Here is an 18,324-nt window from a genome sequence, read left to right on the forward strand (position 1 = left end):
TATTCTTCATATGAGCTAATGATAAATCAGAAATTCTTTAGAAAAGCAGGCTAAACATTTGCTGCAGCACCTATTCTACTACATTCACTTGGTGCACATTCATCTGACTCACCGAAAAAGCCTCACATTTGAAAGCTCTGACATTGATATAATTTGCTGCAGGCTTCCATTTTTGCAGTAAGGCTGTCTTGGTTTATTGTTGCATTCTGAGCTCACAGCAGTCACTGTAGCGTTGCTTCTTTGGCATAAGGCCATGCTATGAAGGCTAGGTGTTTCATACTTGGGATTAAAATGGTATAGGCTTGAAGAGCTAAGGATCAGCAAAATATATAGTACAAAGTTGTAACAGTGGGGTCATGACTTTGACATTGTCTATATTATTGAATTCAGAAGCTTTTGCACTCTTTTAAGACCCTGTCATTTTCTAGAATAATCCTGTGCAGCAACATTGTCCTTTCGTCTCTGTTGGCTTAGCCTGTTTGAATTGCACTTGTATAAGTGTTTGGTGGCTGCCTCTAATCAAGTTGAGAGTGTATTTCTCGCTCACTCTTTGCAGTGTCAAGACAAGCTGGTTGATTAGCGATAGCCACCAAACACTTATAAACAAATTATAAGGCATTAAATAAAAAATCCAAATAAAAAAGGAAGAAAAGCTGATATAACGCATTGAATCTGTTTATGTAGATTCTGTTGTGGTTTAAATGTTTACAATTCTTTGTTACTGACATTCTGAGTGAGAGATCTACACTCTCAGTGACATTATAAGTGTATCTGCTGCTAATAGATTCCAATGGGGACGCGACTTAGAGCAGATGGGAAGTAGAAAGGTCAAATTACATAACAGATATAACATTATTTTTTACTCACGCAACTGAGTCACGTGACAGTGTGTGACTTTTAACCAAGATGTAGGAAATAAAAGAAGTGGCCATGAAATGAATAGACCTTTAGAAAATTGAAAACGGGATGACAAGCAACACTGATATATTGCCGCAACATCTTTGACAGCACTATGAATAAAGTAAAGTCCTGTGGGTATATAAGTATGTAAGTCCTATGGTACAGAGAAATGGCTTGCCGTTGTTCAAGAGGACTCATGTATGAGGAGCTTAGGAATGTGGGCGCTTTATGTGGCGGTAAATGGGTGAAGCGCATACACATATTAGTAGAATGGGAAGCCCGAACACCAAAGCAGTTTATAACCCAGACATTATACTAGCACTAAGATTATGGATTAATTATCTTCAGTCATGGATTAATCCCCAAGGAAAGAAAGCTTCATTTGTCTTGAAAGCAATCCGACCATAAGTCTTAGTGCACAATAAACTGCTAATAAAGTATCTTCTCTCCTGTCGTTTGAAGTATGAAACGTCTCTGCTGCATGTACTGAAACATTAAAATGTTCTTAAGATCCCCGGTTCCCTTTGAACAATAAAATACAACACTGTTACAAGTATTTGTAATATACTACCCGTGTCATTGCTAAGATATGTAAGCCCAAAAATATGGGATACAAAAAAAAACTTTTCTTCAGTTTCTTTTGAAAAGATGGGGCATCATTTTAATGTCTAAGATCTCTTTGATGTTTCATATCAAGGGTGACACGTCCTACAGTACAGAGCCCCTTAAAACCAAATCACTCCATCAGGGCATTAGTTAAAAAGGAGCTGTACAAACCACAAATGTAATAACCACCTGTTCACATATATAATGTCTCCCACAAATGTTGCATCCATGATAATGCCCGTGAATTAATTGGTACATATTTATTTATGCATTTAAATAACACTTTAATTTATAATTAATAACATTGCCTGTTTGGGAGATAAAGATTATAAAAAAAAGCCATTCGCATACCCCCAATAATGATTGACTAATGATTAAAGTATATACTCTTTTAGTTAATTATGACACTTTTTTTTGGTAATAAATAATAACTGAAAGTTGGTAGATGGGTATAACATTTTTGGGAGAGATTATTACATTTGTGGGAGATATTACATTTGTCAGCACTTTATACATTTGTGGTTTGTACAAAGCTTCCATTTTTTCTTTTTTTTCTGTTCCCTGATCATTTTATGATGTTTACAATTATTCAGAGAGGTTTGTACTTGATAAGTCTATGTTAAGGTGCTACTCTTCAGTTCTAGTTGCCTTCCATAGATTATGTAACACAGGCTAGATCAGCCAAAAGTATCTTTATAGAAGCCCTGCCCATCTAGTTTCCTTTTGTTTTGTTGATGATGTTGTTCACTGGGCGATCTAGCCTACAGTGCATATGTCTATGGTAGATAACTAAAACAGAAGAGGAGCATTATTACTAGCCCCGTTTATTCTGCTGACAATTCCGGATATGCAAATATTTAATGTAAACTGCTGCACCTTGGTACCTTTGCTGTGGTATACCAGGAAGCAGCAGCAGCAATTTTACATCGATAGCATTTTTTGCATATTTTAAATTAAAGTATAAAACGCAAGCAAAAAAACCTTAGTTAGCACTATTTTTCTACTTTCTGTCACTGAAATCCAATAAATAATAAGGGCTCCAGTCACAGGCAGGAGGTCAGTGGCCATTCATATTGTAGAGAGTGCTGTCTTCAGTTACAACAGCCAGGCTTCAGACTTCATCACCCTCTCGTGTGGCTCCAATCCAGTCTGGATGCTCAGAATGCAAATTGTTATTGGCTCAGTGACATGGCTTGCACTCACCTCCAGAGCAGTTCAGTCTCTGTGCCCATTTAAGCCATTGCCCTTTTTGCAATAGTTACAATGGTGCCCAGTGCCATTTGTGCTGAATCCTGTGTGGTGGTTTAGTGATGTGGCCAAGATATAGACCTTCGTTTAAGGCCAATACATGGACTCTTATTACTTTGCATATTTTTTATATAGATGGTTTTGTATATCCTTGAAATGTTTTTTATATATTAGAAATAAAAAATAAATAAAAAAGATCTGCTATTGATTTTTTGCTATATTCATATTTTTCATATTTAACCAATGAAGATATTCAAAAGTACATTGTGTCAAAATGCTTGTCTTTTTGAGAATGTCAACAGTTTCTATACAGTTTTATAATTAGGTAAACCACCAACAGTAAAACATAATAATAATAATAATAATAATAATAATAATAATAATAATAATAATAATAATAATAATAATAATAATAATAATAATAAAAACTAAGGTGAATGGATGTAAGTAAATAGTTCTCAAACAAAAACAATTCAGTAGATCTAATTAATTAAAATAGGGACATATTGTAACTTATATTGTAAACTTCAAACAACCCCCCCCCCCCAAAAAAAAACAAAACAAAAAAAAAAACGTTTTATAAACTGGCCAATTAGATATCAATAAATAATCCCTGTTAAAACAACCCATTCTATCAATTTTATGTTAAGGCCTTTGTTGTTGTGCTCAATGTTTTTTCTCTAAATCAGGTTACTTAAACGAAATGAGCCTTTACGCTCAGGGGGAATGTAATGGTCAATACATACTCTGTAATCATCTAAAATGTTCAGTTAATATTATTTATGTCTTCAAGATCCAGTTTGTTTAGTTTGTGAAAAGAAAAAAACAAAACAAGATTCTCTTAGTGTTTGCTACACATTTTGCTGATTAGAGAGACCTCTGCTGGTAGATATGAGAACAGGTCCTGCTGACACATGAGAATTTGACTGGAAAGTGTTCAGCACACAGGCTTCGAATTGAAATTTTATGGCCAACCGTGTCTCCTCCTCAGATGTGCAGTGACTGCACACTAACTAGAAATGTGTCTGCTAATTACAAACGATTAACGACCCCCCTCCCAAAGAAAGACACCCCTTTTTATAAAGTTTACTGGTGAAAGTATACTGAAAGCAAGAATAGTGAATCACAGATATGCTTGGTAAAACTGGTAAGTAAAGCATGGTAGAACATTTATATGGGTCAGATTATTATAGAAGTGAGAAAACGTTAGGCTATTATCATAACCCTGGTTCCCTGAAATAGAAATGTAACCATTACCTCCTAAAGACCCGAAACCTGAATAAGATATCAAAGCTGCTCGACTAGCCTGTGACGCAGACATGGCCCGTCCCTGAGGAGATAAAAACACTGCGTTCACAGATCTCAACGTCATTTTTCCTTCAAGCCTGCTGCAGACATGGACGCAGCAACCTTGAAGGTTAATGTTGCATTTTTATTTCAGGGAAACAGGATTTTGATAACTTAACGTTCCCTTTCAAGTACGAAATGTAACCATTACCGAATGGGCCAGTATAACCAAGCTGTCACAAGGAAAAGATTGCTGCATGGCCAGAATGCTACAAGGCTAAGCAGAAGCTGCCTTGTACATTACCATTCGGAACCCCAGTAACAAGTACCTATCGCTAAAAAATTGAGGGAGAAATTCACCTCTATGCCTGTGTTGTAAGGGTCGACTAAGAAGCCACTCTCAACAATCTTGTTCCAAAACCAGGGTTTTGAGAATCCTCAACCTAAGCCTGTAGAACCTGGCAAAGGTAGGCCACACTGCTGCATTGCAAATTCCTTGACAGAATAAAGCTCACAAAGTTGCCAAGGAATGGGCAGTGAGCTTTCTGGAGGAGGCAGGTTGGTCAGCTCATAGGCAGTCCTAACTGTGTCTGTTATTCATCTTTAAAGAGTCTTTTCAGAAGTAATTTCTGCTGGAATAGTTAGTAAGCCCAAAAAATAACAATTGAAGCAAATTTACTTCTAACAAACATATTTCTTTCTACAACAATTCTAGAAATAAACAAAATTGGGAAAGTCTAAACAGCAATAAAAAGTACTTGGTCAGTCAAACTGTGGACAAGTTTGAATGCTGAGTGCGGTGTGTAACATGTTGAGTAGACTGAAGAGTGCACACAGTATGTATTTATGTTGCCGAACTGTTTTTACCTGATAATTAGTGTGCTTATTTGAGGATTGCTGCAATTATAACATTCAGACACAGTGGTGAGACCGTGTGATAAATTAAAATCCCAGTCAAAGAAACTGCAGCTACAGATTGTGTCTAATCAGTGCTCTGAATCTATTTGTATTCTTATTATGGAACATCCCATCTAACCAAAATAGCGTAATTGTTCCCTTTCAAGTACGAAATGTAACCATTACCAAATGGGTATTTACCTCTTAAAGACCTGAAACCTGAATAGGATATATGTGACGCAGGCATGGTCTGCCCCCGAAGACATAAAAACACTGCGGTCACAGACCTCAACGCCAAATTTCCTTTCAAGAACTGACCTGACAGGAGGAGCCTATCCGATAAGTACTTGTTTGCTATGACTGTATAATTTTAAGTAATTATTGTGTTTTACATAATGTATGCAATAATTTATTTACACTGTAGTAGTTTTTAAAAAAAAATTAATTAGCATACAGCCTGTTGTTTGTTATGCCCCACTGCGGCCTTGTGCCCCGCGTGAAGCCGACGGCTTGAGTCGCCCCTTTCCAGGGATCAAGCAACGTAAAAGGGGTGACTTCGTATTCTCTCCTCAGGTTGCAATAGGCTGGAATTTTATTTTTGTTTAATTAAAGTAATTGTTATTACTGTATTTTTGTATGGGAGAAATATTGTTTCTTTTCTCATTGTATTTTTCTGTAATTTATTATTATTTGTTTATTTAGCAGTCGCCTTTACCCAAGGCGACTTACAGAGACTAGGGTGTGTGAACTATGCATTAGCTGTAGAGTCACTTACAGTTACGTCTCACCCAAAAGACGGAGCACAAGGAGGTTAAGTGACTTGCTCAGGGTCACACAATGAGTCAGTGGCCGAGGTGGGATTTGAACCGGGGACCTCGTGGTTACAAGCCCATTTCTTTAACCACTGGACCACACAGCCTCCTTAATTTCACAGACTTGGTACAGGCTTATCTGCAATGTTTGCTGTGGCACACGTGTAGTGAGAGCAGCATCTTACCGGTACTGTATAATACAATCATACAGTACCGGTATGAAATTAAAGTTACTTTCACCTCTGACAGTGTAACTGTGCACTGCATTGCTACTTGCATCATGCCTGGGTTTTATCCCTGCGAGACATGCAAGACCAGTCTGCCTATTGAGGACAAGCACGGCAGATTCTCTTCCTGCCTGGGGCCTGAGCACAGCAAGGAGGCACGGGTGAACCGCAGTTTCTGTGAGTTTTGTGCTCATTTCTCCAAGCACACGCTGGAGAAAAATCTCTCCCGCAATTCTAAAGAGCGATCTGCGTCCTTCACTCCTGCACAGCACTCTTCCCCATCCCCCTCTGTTAGAGAGGTTGCTGCATTTACCCCCCAGGGCTCTGTGCCAAGGGAGAGCAGACGACGCACCCGGGAAAGTAGCCCACGCAGGAAGCCATCCTCACAGTCTTCCTCATCCTCCTCTGCCTCTTCTTCGAGGAAGAGGAAAAAGAGTCGCCAATCCAAGTGATTGGCAGACCCAGAGCCATGATCAAACCAAACTTGCTTAATGTAATCTACTTTCACTTTCGCTAGTTCATTTTGACTAGTGTCAAGCTACTGTTAAGCAAATACTGAAGTCAAAATGAAAGGGTTAACATTTCTAGATACGATAACATTAAACATGACCTAGAAAAACTAAATGCCTCCAGATTTATTTATTTTTTGATACTTTTAACTGCTGAGCAATAGTTATGAAAATACTCACTGCTTCTATAGTCTAGACTGATGACTGTGTGGTCTTTGCGGGAGACTCACAATCCATCCTCTTTATAGTACATGGAAATCTCAAACAAGTTACAAATTACAGTACCCATATTCCCATTGGATTCCAATCATACCATGTTTTAGAACAGAAGAACGTTTACAAAACGAGAGGAGGCCATTCGGCCGACCTTGCTCGTTTGGTTGTTAGTAGCTTATTGATCCCAGAATCTCATCAAGCAACTTCTTGAAGGATCTCAGGGTGTCAGCTTCAACAACATTACTGGGGAGTTGGTTCCAGACCCTCACAATTCTCTGTGTAAAAAAGTGCCTCCTATTTACTGTTCTGAATGCCACTTTATCTAATCTCCATTTATGGTTTCAGGTCGAAAAAGTCCCCTGGGTCAACATTGTCAATACCTTTTAAAATTTTGAATGCTTGAATCAGATCACTGTGTAGTCTTCTTTGTTCAAGACTGAACAGATTCAAGTTTTGCAGCACCTTTGGAATCTTGCATTGTGATTGGAAGCACCACGCTATTGACAAGACTCTGATGGCTAATAGAACCCTCAAATTCCAATACTCTGGATGTTGTAAGTAGCAGCACATTATTGAACACTGGACCACGAAGAGTACTGAAGGCTAAGTTCAGACAATCAAGCTCTTTCATTCGGGAACCAAGCCAGCTTTAAACCTTGGGCTCAAGTATATAAAAACAAGAAAAACCGAGTGTACCATTTAAAAGCACTTAAGGTAGTACACCCAGTCATTAGTGTGAAAAGAAAGTGGCATGGTACATGCAGGACGGTTAACAGATTGGTGGCATTTTATTGTTATTGATTGGCTAATAAATGTTTTTTTTAAAAACACAATACGTTTTAAAAGCATTTTAATGACGTCGCACATATTTCACAGAGAGGGTAAAAGTCTACAGGTGCAGTTGAATACATCTGAAAGCCAGGCCCTTGTGCTATACGACTACAGGCCCAGTCACTGCGAGAATTTTATTCCTATTATGTCATTTTTGAATGTGCAATAAAATGAACAATTGCATTACAATAGTTACAGTGACAGATAAATGCACACTATGTATCAAATGGCAAGATAATGTAGCAAAAATTATAACAAACAGTGCTATAGCCAACAAGCAAGCAACCGTTTCAGTAACATTCCTTTTTTTTTCCAGTAAATGCTTTTCCACTTAACATCAATGCTTTAAAGTGTTTATTATACATCTAGTTTTTTATACTTTGTACTAGAATTTTGAAACATACAGTATAATGCAACTAAAGAACAAATAAAAAAAACACAAAGAGGAATATGTTTAAAATTACAGTTTTAAAATAGTTTCAGTATACTAATCATTCTTATATAACCATCATTCTTATTGTGTCACACTTGCTGCATAAAGCCCCAGCATTTGTGGTTAATAGATGGTGCTAGGTTATAATGATTTTGTATCCAAATTAATGCATGTTTATATTAGGTATAATTAGCAAAGATGATATACCTTCTTAAAGTCTATAATGGATGGAAGGTTTTGTTTTTTTAAATTAGTCAGGACTCAGCACAGCAACCTTAATAAATGGAATTTAACAAATGTTTTTGGAATTTTACAGTTGGAATCATATGTGCAGAACGAAAGAATGTTTTTGAAAGCACCGCTGCCTTGCATACCAACAGCAAAAGGATGTAGGTGGTTCCCAAGACAGCCTCACAAAATTGAGGAAATGTTGAAATTTTTAGACCCTAAAACTACAGACCAAAAAAAAAAAAAAACAAACTCTGGTCCTGTCTTTATTTCTTTTAAAATGAAAGCTGCCCAGTGTACCTCGCACCCTATGTCTTCAAATTCTTTCCTTTTTTTTCTTTAAAAACTCTCCCTAAAATTACATCTAAAACCAATTTTGTGGAACATTAGGCACAGAGTGTGACGTATTGGTTCTGAGCTTGCATGCTGGAATTTCACTGTAAATGGAAGAGAAGTGCAGTGCATTAAGATGCGCCATGTTATTTTTTCTTGCCGAACAGGCTGAATCTCTTCTCCTTGTCCTTCTCCTTGTCCTTCTCCCTTTTGCCAGGGCTTGAGTCGTTCATCACGGTGACGCTGGTTGGCAGGGTCTGTGCGCGGCTAGAGGCTGGAGTGCTCTGGCTGCTCGGGGACACCTCTGACTTTTCTGAGGTGTTTGCTAATGAGATGGCCTGAATCCAGGTGTTCATTTCCTCCTGTTGAAAGAACATTTAGAATTTGTTTAGGGTGTGTGGGTTGGAAAAAAGTCTGATAACTTCAATGTTGGTCATACTGTTGTTGGTTATAGAGTTGCCTCCAACTGTAATGCACTACTGTGGGCTGCAGCTCGTTTAATTTATTTAGTGGTGTGTTTTATTGAACTATATATAGGAGGTTGTGTGGTCCAGTGGTTAAAGAAAAGGGCTTGTAACCAGGAGGTCCCCAGTTCAAATCCCACCTCAGCCAGTGACTCATGGTGTGACCCTGAGCAAGTCACTTAACCTCCTTGTGCTCTGTCTTTCAGGTGAGACGTAAATTGTAAGTGACTCTGCAGCTGATGCATAGTGCACACACCTTAGTTTCTGTAAGTCGCCTTGGATAAAGGCATCTGCTAAATAAACAAATAATAATAACTAACAGTAATTTAATTAATTTATTTGTAAGGTTTAAACCAATTCAATCTTTTCACTGTACGATGTAACCTACAATTTTACTTTTATTCCCAGAAGGCACCTTTAGAAAACAATACGTACAAAATATATTGAAACACATCCCTGCATCAATTATGTAAGGGATAAACAACAATAAGTTGAAAAATCGGTAAAAATAATTAATTTGTTTAAGTGCCGTTAGACACGAGAAACTGTGGATTATTATTTTCTTACCGATTCAACACTGAGTCGTTTTTATACCACTTAAATTTCTTCCTAATTGATACTTGTTCGATATTGAGATTCAATTAATTGTTAATTTTATTTTATTTTTTTATGCTTCAAAACAGTTAAAATGTGTGTCTGTCACATTTTGAAAGAACATGCATTCACCAGCGGAGTACAGAACACCACAATACTTTCAGTACAGCAGCCACTGTAGACCAGAGAAATTCACAAAAGTTTAATCCACAGAGGAAAATGTTGTTTACTGACTATTATGACAACTAACATACCATCAGGGATTTAATGCAGTAAAATGGGAAGATTCTGCCAGGTATTTATACTTCCTAAATACTTTGCAGTTTCATTCCTCACCAAGTATATAAAATATTATATGACAAGCATTACAATTCACTTACTGCAATTGTATTACAATTAAATTCACTTATTTATTATTATTATTTTTTCTTTTAATTTAGGAGTGACCAAATATTATTTTTATTTATTTTCCTCCCAATTTGGAATGTCCAATTCTGTTTTTTCTCTTCACCGCAGCGGGTCCCCACACAGCACAGATGTTCTGAGGGCGTGTGAGCATTCCCCAATCTCACAAGCCTAGAGCCAGAATCGCATTTATACAGAGCAATCCAGAGCAGAGGAGGACGGGCTACCGATCCCGGAGAACAGAGATGAGCCCTGCTTTTTATCCACTCTAAATGTGCTCTGTGTCTGGCCAGTAGGGTTCGCTGTTGCGCGATGAGAAGGAATCCCTGCTGGTTTCCCATCCCCCACCCCGGGAGCGTCACAGCCAATGTGACGTCCCCTTCGGAGTCCCCAGCCGTCCAAGCTACTCCGGGACCCCTCACTTATCATTTCTTATGCAACAATGAAAAACTTACATCGTCTTTGGCTTGGAAGAGGTACTCATTGCCATCAGTTATTCTGAAAAAAATATATAAATAATTAAAAATTGTAATATCAGAATTATAATTGATAACTTTTAATAGAACAGCTACAGCTCAATGATGTCTGAACCTGGATAATGACTAGCAATTGAATTCAAATTGCTTAAAGCATTAATAAACACCACGCACATGTTAACAGTTGTCTTTAGAACTGTGACACAGTCCTGTGAAACACAACCCTTGCATTCAGACTGCCACTGACCAGTTATTGTACAGAATGTTGCAATGAAATGTTTCACTTTATACTGCTTTAATTTGTTTTTTCTGTAAAATGTGTATTTCAAACAAAGCAATTCAGAAGGGAAGGTTTAAAAGTTAGAATAAAAGTTATTTCTATTTCTAAAGAGACTTACCGTAACTTGAAGACATGTTTCTTCTTCTTGTAGTCTATCGCCACCTCGCAGATGGCCTCTTTCAAGCTGACTGGAATCTCGCTGTGGTATGGAATGCCTTGACTGGCGTTCTTAGAGTCTTTATAGAAGCCCATTTCCTGGTTGTTTATCACACAATAAACATTGTGCCAGGATCTATAAATTAAATGAAAATCAGTTTTTTTTTTTTTTTTTAAAGAACTATTTCAAGAATATTTAGGTATGAAATTAGATTCGTATTTAACCCTTCCCTCTGTACATACGGTATTCTCCATGATACGTTACATTGCAGCTGTGGTAAATTAGCATTTTCACGACTATATTATTTACCAAATTAGAACAGCACAACTATAAAAGAACAGATCAAGAAAGCAATTATAAAATCAGACAGCTACTGTGGCTCTATGACATGGGCTGCTCTATTCAAGTAATCCATATGGTGATGAACCTATACAGTTCTGCTGTTTAAATCACTGGCATCATTCACAATGTTCATATAGTTTGTATGCTCACCACACATTTCTACCATCACATAATGAAATTAAAATGGGTGCTGTAGTTTCATTTTTTTTAACAATTTGTAATAATTTTCCAATTTTTCTCCCAATTTTGGAACGTCCAATTATTATTCAACCTGGCTCACCACTGCAACCCCCGAACTAACTCGGGAGAGACGAAGATGAGCACTCGCGTCCTCTGAAACGAGTGCCGTCGGCCGTCCACTTTTTTTCCCACTCTGCAAGAACGCCGTGCAGCCATATCCAGAACTTACAGAGTCAGAGTGCATACAAGCCGGCTTGCAGTGGCCCAGCCAGCCACAGGGGTCGCAGGTGTGTGGTGAGTTCCCCAGCCGATTTAACCCCTATCCCGCCCAGACAACGCCTGGCCAATTGTGCACCGCACCCTGGGAACTCCAGTCCACGGTCAACAGTGGCATAGCTTGGATTTGAACCGGCAAAGCGGAGTGCCTTTACCAGATGTGCCACTCGGGAGCCCCCATAGTGCTGTAGTTATGATTAAATTCAGGTGAATAATTTACCTGCTGGATGCCTTCTTATTGTGTCCCTCCCACTCGTGCTTGCGATGCAGAACCCCTTCCATCTGAGTAGTTATATCTTGTGATTTAGTCGGCATTGTGGCTGCCTGAATGGAACCCCTGGCTTTGCGGTCCGATGATGGAGAGGGAATCGGGCTGGGCTCTTTCGAGCTGGTCCTTTGCTCTGCTACTCCGTTTACAATTTCACCTGCATCAACAGCATCTGTCACCTAAAGTGGAAAACCAAGCAAAACGTTAGCATCTGGGAGAGGATTGAGCTGCACCAAACACACATCATTTCATTTGACAGGATCATGCTCAATTGGATCAGAGGCTGTGTATTCACATTTTCTACATGCCAAAAAAGTAAAAACAATTAACATAAAATATAAATGTCTCAAAAAAGAGACGCTGAAAGATATGTGCATATGTCTAAATTGTATTTACACATAGACAAACACATGTGTCCTTTTCTATTCTCTTAATAAACATTACTGCTGATAACAAACTTCAAATACTGAATCATTTTTAGCGGCTTGCTAAGCAGCAGACCAAAGGCAATAAGGTACTTCAGGTGCTGGTTTGCCATTAAACATGATCCCACTCATGGTAATCCACCTCCAGGGATGCCTTGTTGCAATGACAACATTTTTAATTGTGTACTTGAATTTTACTGGTATTTGGGCTCCCTGTGGTCAATGTATTTTACCCCTTTAGAACATCAGGTAGCCAATCAAAAAGCAACTTGCAACCAAGCCATTTTATAATAATTCATAGCACTATGGCTGGTAACAAATTGAGAGGATGGGGGACGGGACGGGACCCCCCCCCCCCCCCCCCAAAAAACAAACAAACAAACAAACAAAACAAAGTACAAAATAAAATGCTGCCATTACATCAGCCTCTAATTGTTAAATCTCTGATTTATTTAACAATTACACCTTCCCAACAAGAAGCAAATCACTCGGGCTGAACTCCAGAACTGGGACGTCCCACTATTACTCACAGGGTTCCTCAGATCTGTGGTTCAAAGATTAAGTTATTAAATAGGAAGTAACAGTCTGATTTTCAGATCTTTCTGCACCAGTGCAAAATCTGCACATCCCCCCACCCAAAAGAAAAAATCTATAAATAAAATAAATACAGTTTTAGTAAATAGAAAATGTGCACATTTCATACAGGAGAGAAACTGTTAGAAAATCAGAATATAAATGCATTAGTGTTGTTGTAAATTCACATGGATGCTCGAGGCGTTATCCACGGACTTAAAAAAAAAAAAAGTGATACAGTTCAATTTCTAAGTTCACACTTCATTAAAGAACATGCAAAAAAACACACCAAGAGTACACCATACATATCAATACCACCACCAGTTAGATTCTGGATTTAAAACAGAGGTAAAGGACGAGAGGGAGAAGAAAGTTAAAAAGCAAATGTTAATAAACTGTTGGGAAATGAAATGTTCTGTTAAAATAAATAAGTGCTTAATGAAGACACCACACCCACTCAAGTCTAAAACACAGCTAATTACCCCAGTACAAAGACAGAACCAAGGCCGCGCCCATCGCTTGCTTTGTGGATCATGTTGCTTGCTGCTGCACTGTGATCGATTGCGCCTACAGAGCAGCCCAATTTTCACACAGCTCTGATTGGACAAGCTGGAGAAGTCTTCCGAAGCCACTCATCCAATAAGCATTTAAAACTGGAATCCTCGTGGCTTTGGCCTCAGGAAAGAGAATCTTGGGTTCCACGTTTTCCAGTCGTCATTGCATTTTCAGGAATTAAAATATTTGGGAGCAGCAAGGTTATGCTAGCTAACCCAGTGAGTGACAAAAGCTTAGTGCAGCTAATGCTCTAGTTGGATTATTAGCCTACTACACTTGTTCTAAACAGACAAGCACATTCTGGTCAGTGGCAGACTAGTTTTTATATAAAGTATAAAGCAGCTGCCGCAGAAAAATCTTTAAAAGCAGCATTAATTTAAAACTGTGGTCTGTTAAACAAAACATCTTCACACCTGTCAACTGAAATCTCTAGAAACTGCAAAAGGACCCATTTGCTTCCTTTTTCACATTTTAAATAACTGAGTTCAAGCTGTACCATTATAACAGGTTTCTTTTTTCTTTAATATATATATTTTTTTGGTAAAGCTGTTGAAGTTGACAGATCTGATATTTAATGTTGTGACATTCAGTATTAGTTTACAAGTATAAGTGCTAAAAAGTGTAAAAAAAAACACAGTTGAGGGGCTAAATTAAACTACACCGTTAAACTCATTAATGCCTACACTGAATGGCAGATGCCAGCATTTGCCAACATTTAATTGTATATTGTACCTGACGTGCAAGCTGGAGCTCAGTATTAAAAATAAAGCCTGATACACTTTAATGCTAGCCTGATGGTTATCCATCTTATATATTGCTGGTAGCAAGTAATCCAGCTCAAATTTGATTACTGCAGGAATTAACAAATGTTAGGTATGACCGAATATCGTTAAAAAAACCAAACCAAACCAAAAAAACGTTATGAACATAAAAAAACAAACATAAATATCCCTTTAATTACAAACATGCTGAAAGCATGCAAAACAAAAGGATTTAACACTGTAACGAAACACAGAAGACAAACAATATTATGCAAGCAATACAAGTACAACAAAACAAAAACAAATGGGACATACATTTGAAATGATTTATTTTAATTTATTTCTGTGCAAGTTAGTCATATTTTGTTGGAAGTGAAATGTTATTTGTATGATTCAAGTGTCTACATGCAACAAAATATGATGACAAAAAACAAACATTATCAGCAGAGTGCACAAAGTAACATTAACATGGAGCCAAAATAAAATGGAATTGATGCCATGTATTACAGAGACTTTAACAGAAAAAAAAGCTTTATAATTCTGAACCTAAAAAGTATTCTGGTGAGAATTCCAGGTGATACTAATGGGCAATATGGGATATGGCAAATAAATGATCAGAATTTTAAATCTAATTATATAAAACAAACAAAACAAGGTTTTTGTTGCCAGAATATTTTGTAGGTCTCAGTGCAAAACAACAATAGGAATCTGGTAACATAGCTTTTTTTTTATCTGAAGTGCTACATTAATGTATATTGCACAGAATTGTTTATAATAAATTCAAATGATAATCAAGTTTTGGAAATGAAGACTGAAAAATGTATTGCAAAAGAGACAAACAAAAAGATTTTAAGAGTTTAAAAATGTGAAATGCATGATTTATAGGAATAAAGTAATGCCAGACTGCAAAGTCTTTACATCATTCAGGACATAAGCTCTCATTGGTCAAATATTAACCTTTGTACTCATACAGAAGTTCATACACAGTAGATCACCACACAAATAAACAACACAACTATATATATATATCCTGCCATTATTAGAGATGAAAACGGGATTTTAGCCTTAAGGTATATTAGCTGTCTGACATGTAAGCAAAGGCCAGTGCAACTAATGAATATTAAAAGAACAATTTAAGCAGCTCTATCAATTTGTACAGAGCCATTCAGTTTGTAACATAGAAAATACATTCAAAAACATTTTTTGATTTGTTCTTCAGTTCACTGAAACAAATAAAATCGTTAAATGATCCTTCAATTATTTTATTTCCCTTCATCTCATAAGGCACTTATTCACCCCTTTTCTATTGTATTATAATTTATATTATTTTATATTTAATACGTTAAAGACTTAAATTAGATAAAAAGTATGAAACTTTTTAAAATTAAATAGCTAATATAATACTACAAATATGTTTTTTTTTTTTTTTTTTTACATTTTATAAAAGATTATTAATAATGTTTTAATGATAATAGAAAGCCTACTAAAATACAACTCAGATACTATAGGAGCAGTGCTCAAATAATGCACAATTGCCAGGGTTTCTCTTCCTGGTTTATAAAGAGGAAAAAGGTTGATTCTGTTAAAAACCAAAGCATATAAAAGTGTCTTACAGCCACATGAAGGGTTCTTGCTATATCTAGCAATGTGAAAAAGAAACCGTAATTAGCCATGGGGTCTACTGGCAGGAGCAAGGAATCTAGGGAATTCAAATGGGAGTGACAAGTGATAGCTATGAGCATCCTATAATTATTCAAGTTCTAATGTACGGATGGGTTTTACAGTCCAGAACGGGGACGGTCATTGCTAGTTCGTCTGCTCTGAAAACTTGTGTAGTTTTGGTAGGTTTGGGAGCGGTAACTAACCCGTGGAGACTCCTGGTCCGAAGGCAATCCGTTCTGAGAGATCTGCTCTCCTTTTCCGTCCCTGTAAAGACATAAAACACAATTCTCCAATTAACAGACACCCAGCTATTTACAAAAAATACAAAATAAAGAAAATTATATTACTAAACCAAAAGACTGAACATTTTAAAGGACGTACAAGACTACTACTTTAAAGTTAAGTTAAATGGGGAAAAATAGTATAGCTTAATTAAACTTGACAATTCAAAATGGGAAAGGGAAATTAACACAATAAACATGGGATCGACCTTGGCCTTGGAAGCTAATATTAAGGACAGGATTAAATAAAAATGTCAGTCATTTTGTCGCAATAAATATGACTTAATATGCCAACACAGACTTTTAATTTCAGACAAATTAGTAACAGACTTTGTCCAAAGAATGCATTATTTTTGGTAACACCCATACTAAGTGTATTCAACTTCTACTGATGTAGACTCCTACCACTGTTGTGGTGACTCTGAATCCTCTGCAGGCTGGGGGAGGGGCTCTGGTGAGGGGGGCTTCCTCCTCCTCTCCTCCTCTTCTTGCAGCCTTCGAACTTCCAGTAATTCCAGCTGCAAGACAGGCAAGGCAATTACAGAAAATGTTCTGCAGCATTCTTCTGATACATACGACATTGAAACCGAAATGCTTCTGAAGTTACTTGACTGTGCAAAGTCTTTTTTTTTTTTTTTTAAACTGTGACTGCTAACTAGTTGATAAAATATAGTTTATAGATAATGAATGTGATAATTGAACAGAAACAATATCTAGCTGTATATATAGTAGCTTGGTATATTGTATGCTCTTTCACCAAATTGCCCTTTATCCCATGCTGGAAGTGTATATGGAAACTGGGTAGAATTGAATATGTATTCATTTCCTCTTGTGTAGTAGGATATGTCAGCATCCTCAAGACTTTTCTGATTGAAGGATGGTTTAACAAAACAGCTCTCCTACCCACATCCTCTCTATATCAGCTACCAACACCTCCCACCTTCAGTGGCTGCTGGTGAAGCAAATAAACCACCTGCTCCTAATGGAGAAACACTCACTGTCGTCAGTCTCTCCAGTGCAGAGAATCTTTCTTCCCAAGTAGCTGCTGACTTCTCAAATGCCTCATGTCTCTTAATCAGCTTCTCCACCTCATCCACACTCAACCCAATCTCTCGGCTGGACAGGTAGGGCTCCTGCCCCAGCAGCCAGGCTTCCGCCACACCAGCGTCCCGGGAAAACTGGTGCACCTCCAGTACTAGAAGGAATCCCATTATATGAGACAGCTCAACACCAACATGACATGCATTCCAGAGCACTTTAAAAATAAATTTTAAAGAATTACATTGCTCTTGGTTTAAATAGAGCAATTCATAATGTATTTATTTTTTTAAATACAAAACTTACTCAGTCTTAGCCATTCCCATCTGTCTTCCCACTTGTCAATCATGTCTTTTCTTTTATCTGTCAGCTGTAACAACTTCTCTTTAATCTGTAAGCAGCAAGTGCAGGGGCATTAACACTAGAACCGTCACTGCAGTCAGATTGAAGGTTTTCACTTTTAAAATTGAAATTATTCTGCGTGTGTGAAAGATACGCGGTTGTCGTTCTTGACTTTTCCAAAATACATATATTAAATAAATACCCTGATGGTATTTGAAAGGCAGGATCGCAAAAATAAAAGGTTATAATCCCTCTCTAGCTAGAACCGCCAGAGCAGTCATTTGGACTGCCTTTTACAATACATGTTTGTATTTTGAATATAACCTACAATATTCTATTTTATTTTTATATACAAGCCTGTTGTTATCTCTACTGGACCTGGCAGTCATCAATTCCTTCATTTTGTACAAGGAATGCACCAGGGAAAATATTAGTAGGAGAGATTTCATCTTGAAGCTTGCCACAGCACTTCGGCAGAAACATTTCGATCAGAAAACTGTAAAGCAGCAGGCTGCAGCAGCTCAAGCTGGATTCTGTGCTGCACCGAGTGACACACACATAAGAGAAAACATATGTTACTAACGTTTTACACAGTTTTTACAGTTTTATATGTACATATACCTTTTTACACACAAGTTTCTTTTGAAATGTTTATTTTATTATAGTTTTTCATTTTTTGAAGTAGTGCTTTATATGTGGGAAGTTAAACCCTTTTATG

The 18,324-nt window shown here is 37.4% G+C and overlaps 1 protein-coding gene across 7 annotated transcripts in view; it reads right to left on the bottom strand.

Annotated features, from left to right (window-relative positions):
- Nucleotides 1-7,466: 7,466 nt before the first annotated feature.
- Nucleotides 7,467-18,324, bottom strand: part of LOC117411414 (spectrin beta chain, non-erythrocytic 1) — a 130,439-nt gene continuing 119,581 nt past the window's right edge. For all 7 annotated transcript variants that reach the window (XM_059025510.1, XM_059025512.1, XM_059025511.1 and 4 more), the window contains 8 exons: nt 17,571-17,655; nt 17,225-17,421; nt 16,632-16,744; nt 16,149-16,209; nt 11,922-12,148; nt 10,865-11,038; nt 10,446-10,488; nt 7,467-8,889 (listed from right to left, as the gene is read on the bottom strand). In XM_059025510.1, coding sequence (XP_058881493.1) covers nt 8,674-8,889; nt 10,446-10,488; nt 10,865-11,038; nt 11,922-12,148; nt 16,149-16,209; nt 16,632-16,744; nt 17,225-17,421; nt 17,571-17,655 — 1,116 coding nt within the window. In that variant the 3' untranslated portion in view covers nt 7,467-8,673. The remainder of the gene's footprint in view (nt 8,890-10,445; nt 10,489-10,864; nt 11,039-11,921; nt 12,149-16,148; nt 16,210-16,631; nt 16,745-17,224; nt 17,422-17,570; nt 17,656-18,324) is intronic.

This window comes from Acipenser ruthenus, chromosome 6 (assembly GCF_902713425.1).
Source record: "Acipenser ruthenus chromosome 6, fAciRut3.2 maternal haplotype, whole genome shotgun sequence".
NCBI classification, from domain to species: domain Eukaryota; kingdom Metazoa; phylum Chordata; class Actinopteri; order Acipenseriformes; family Acipenseridae; genus Acipenser; species Acipenser ruthenus.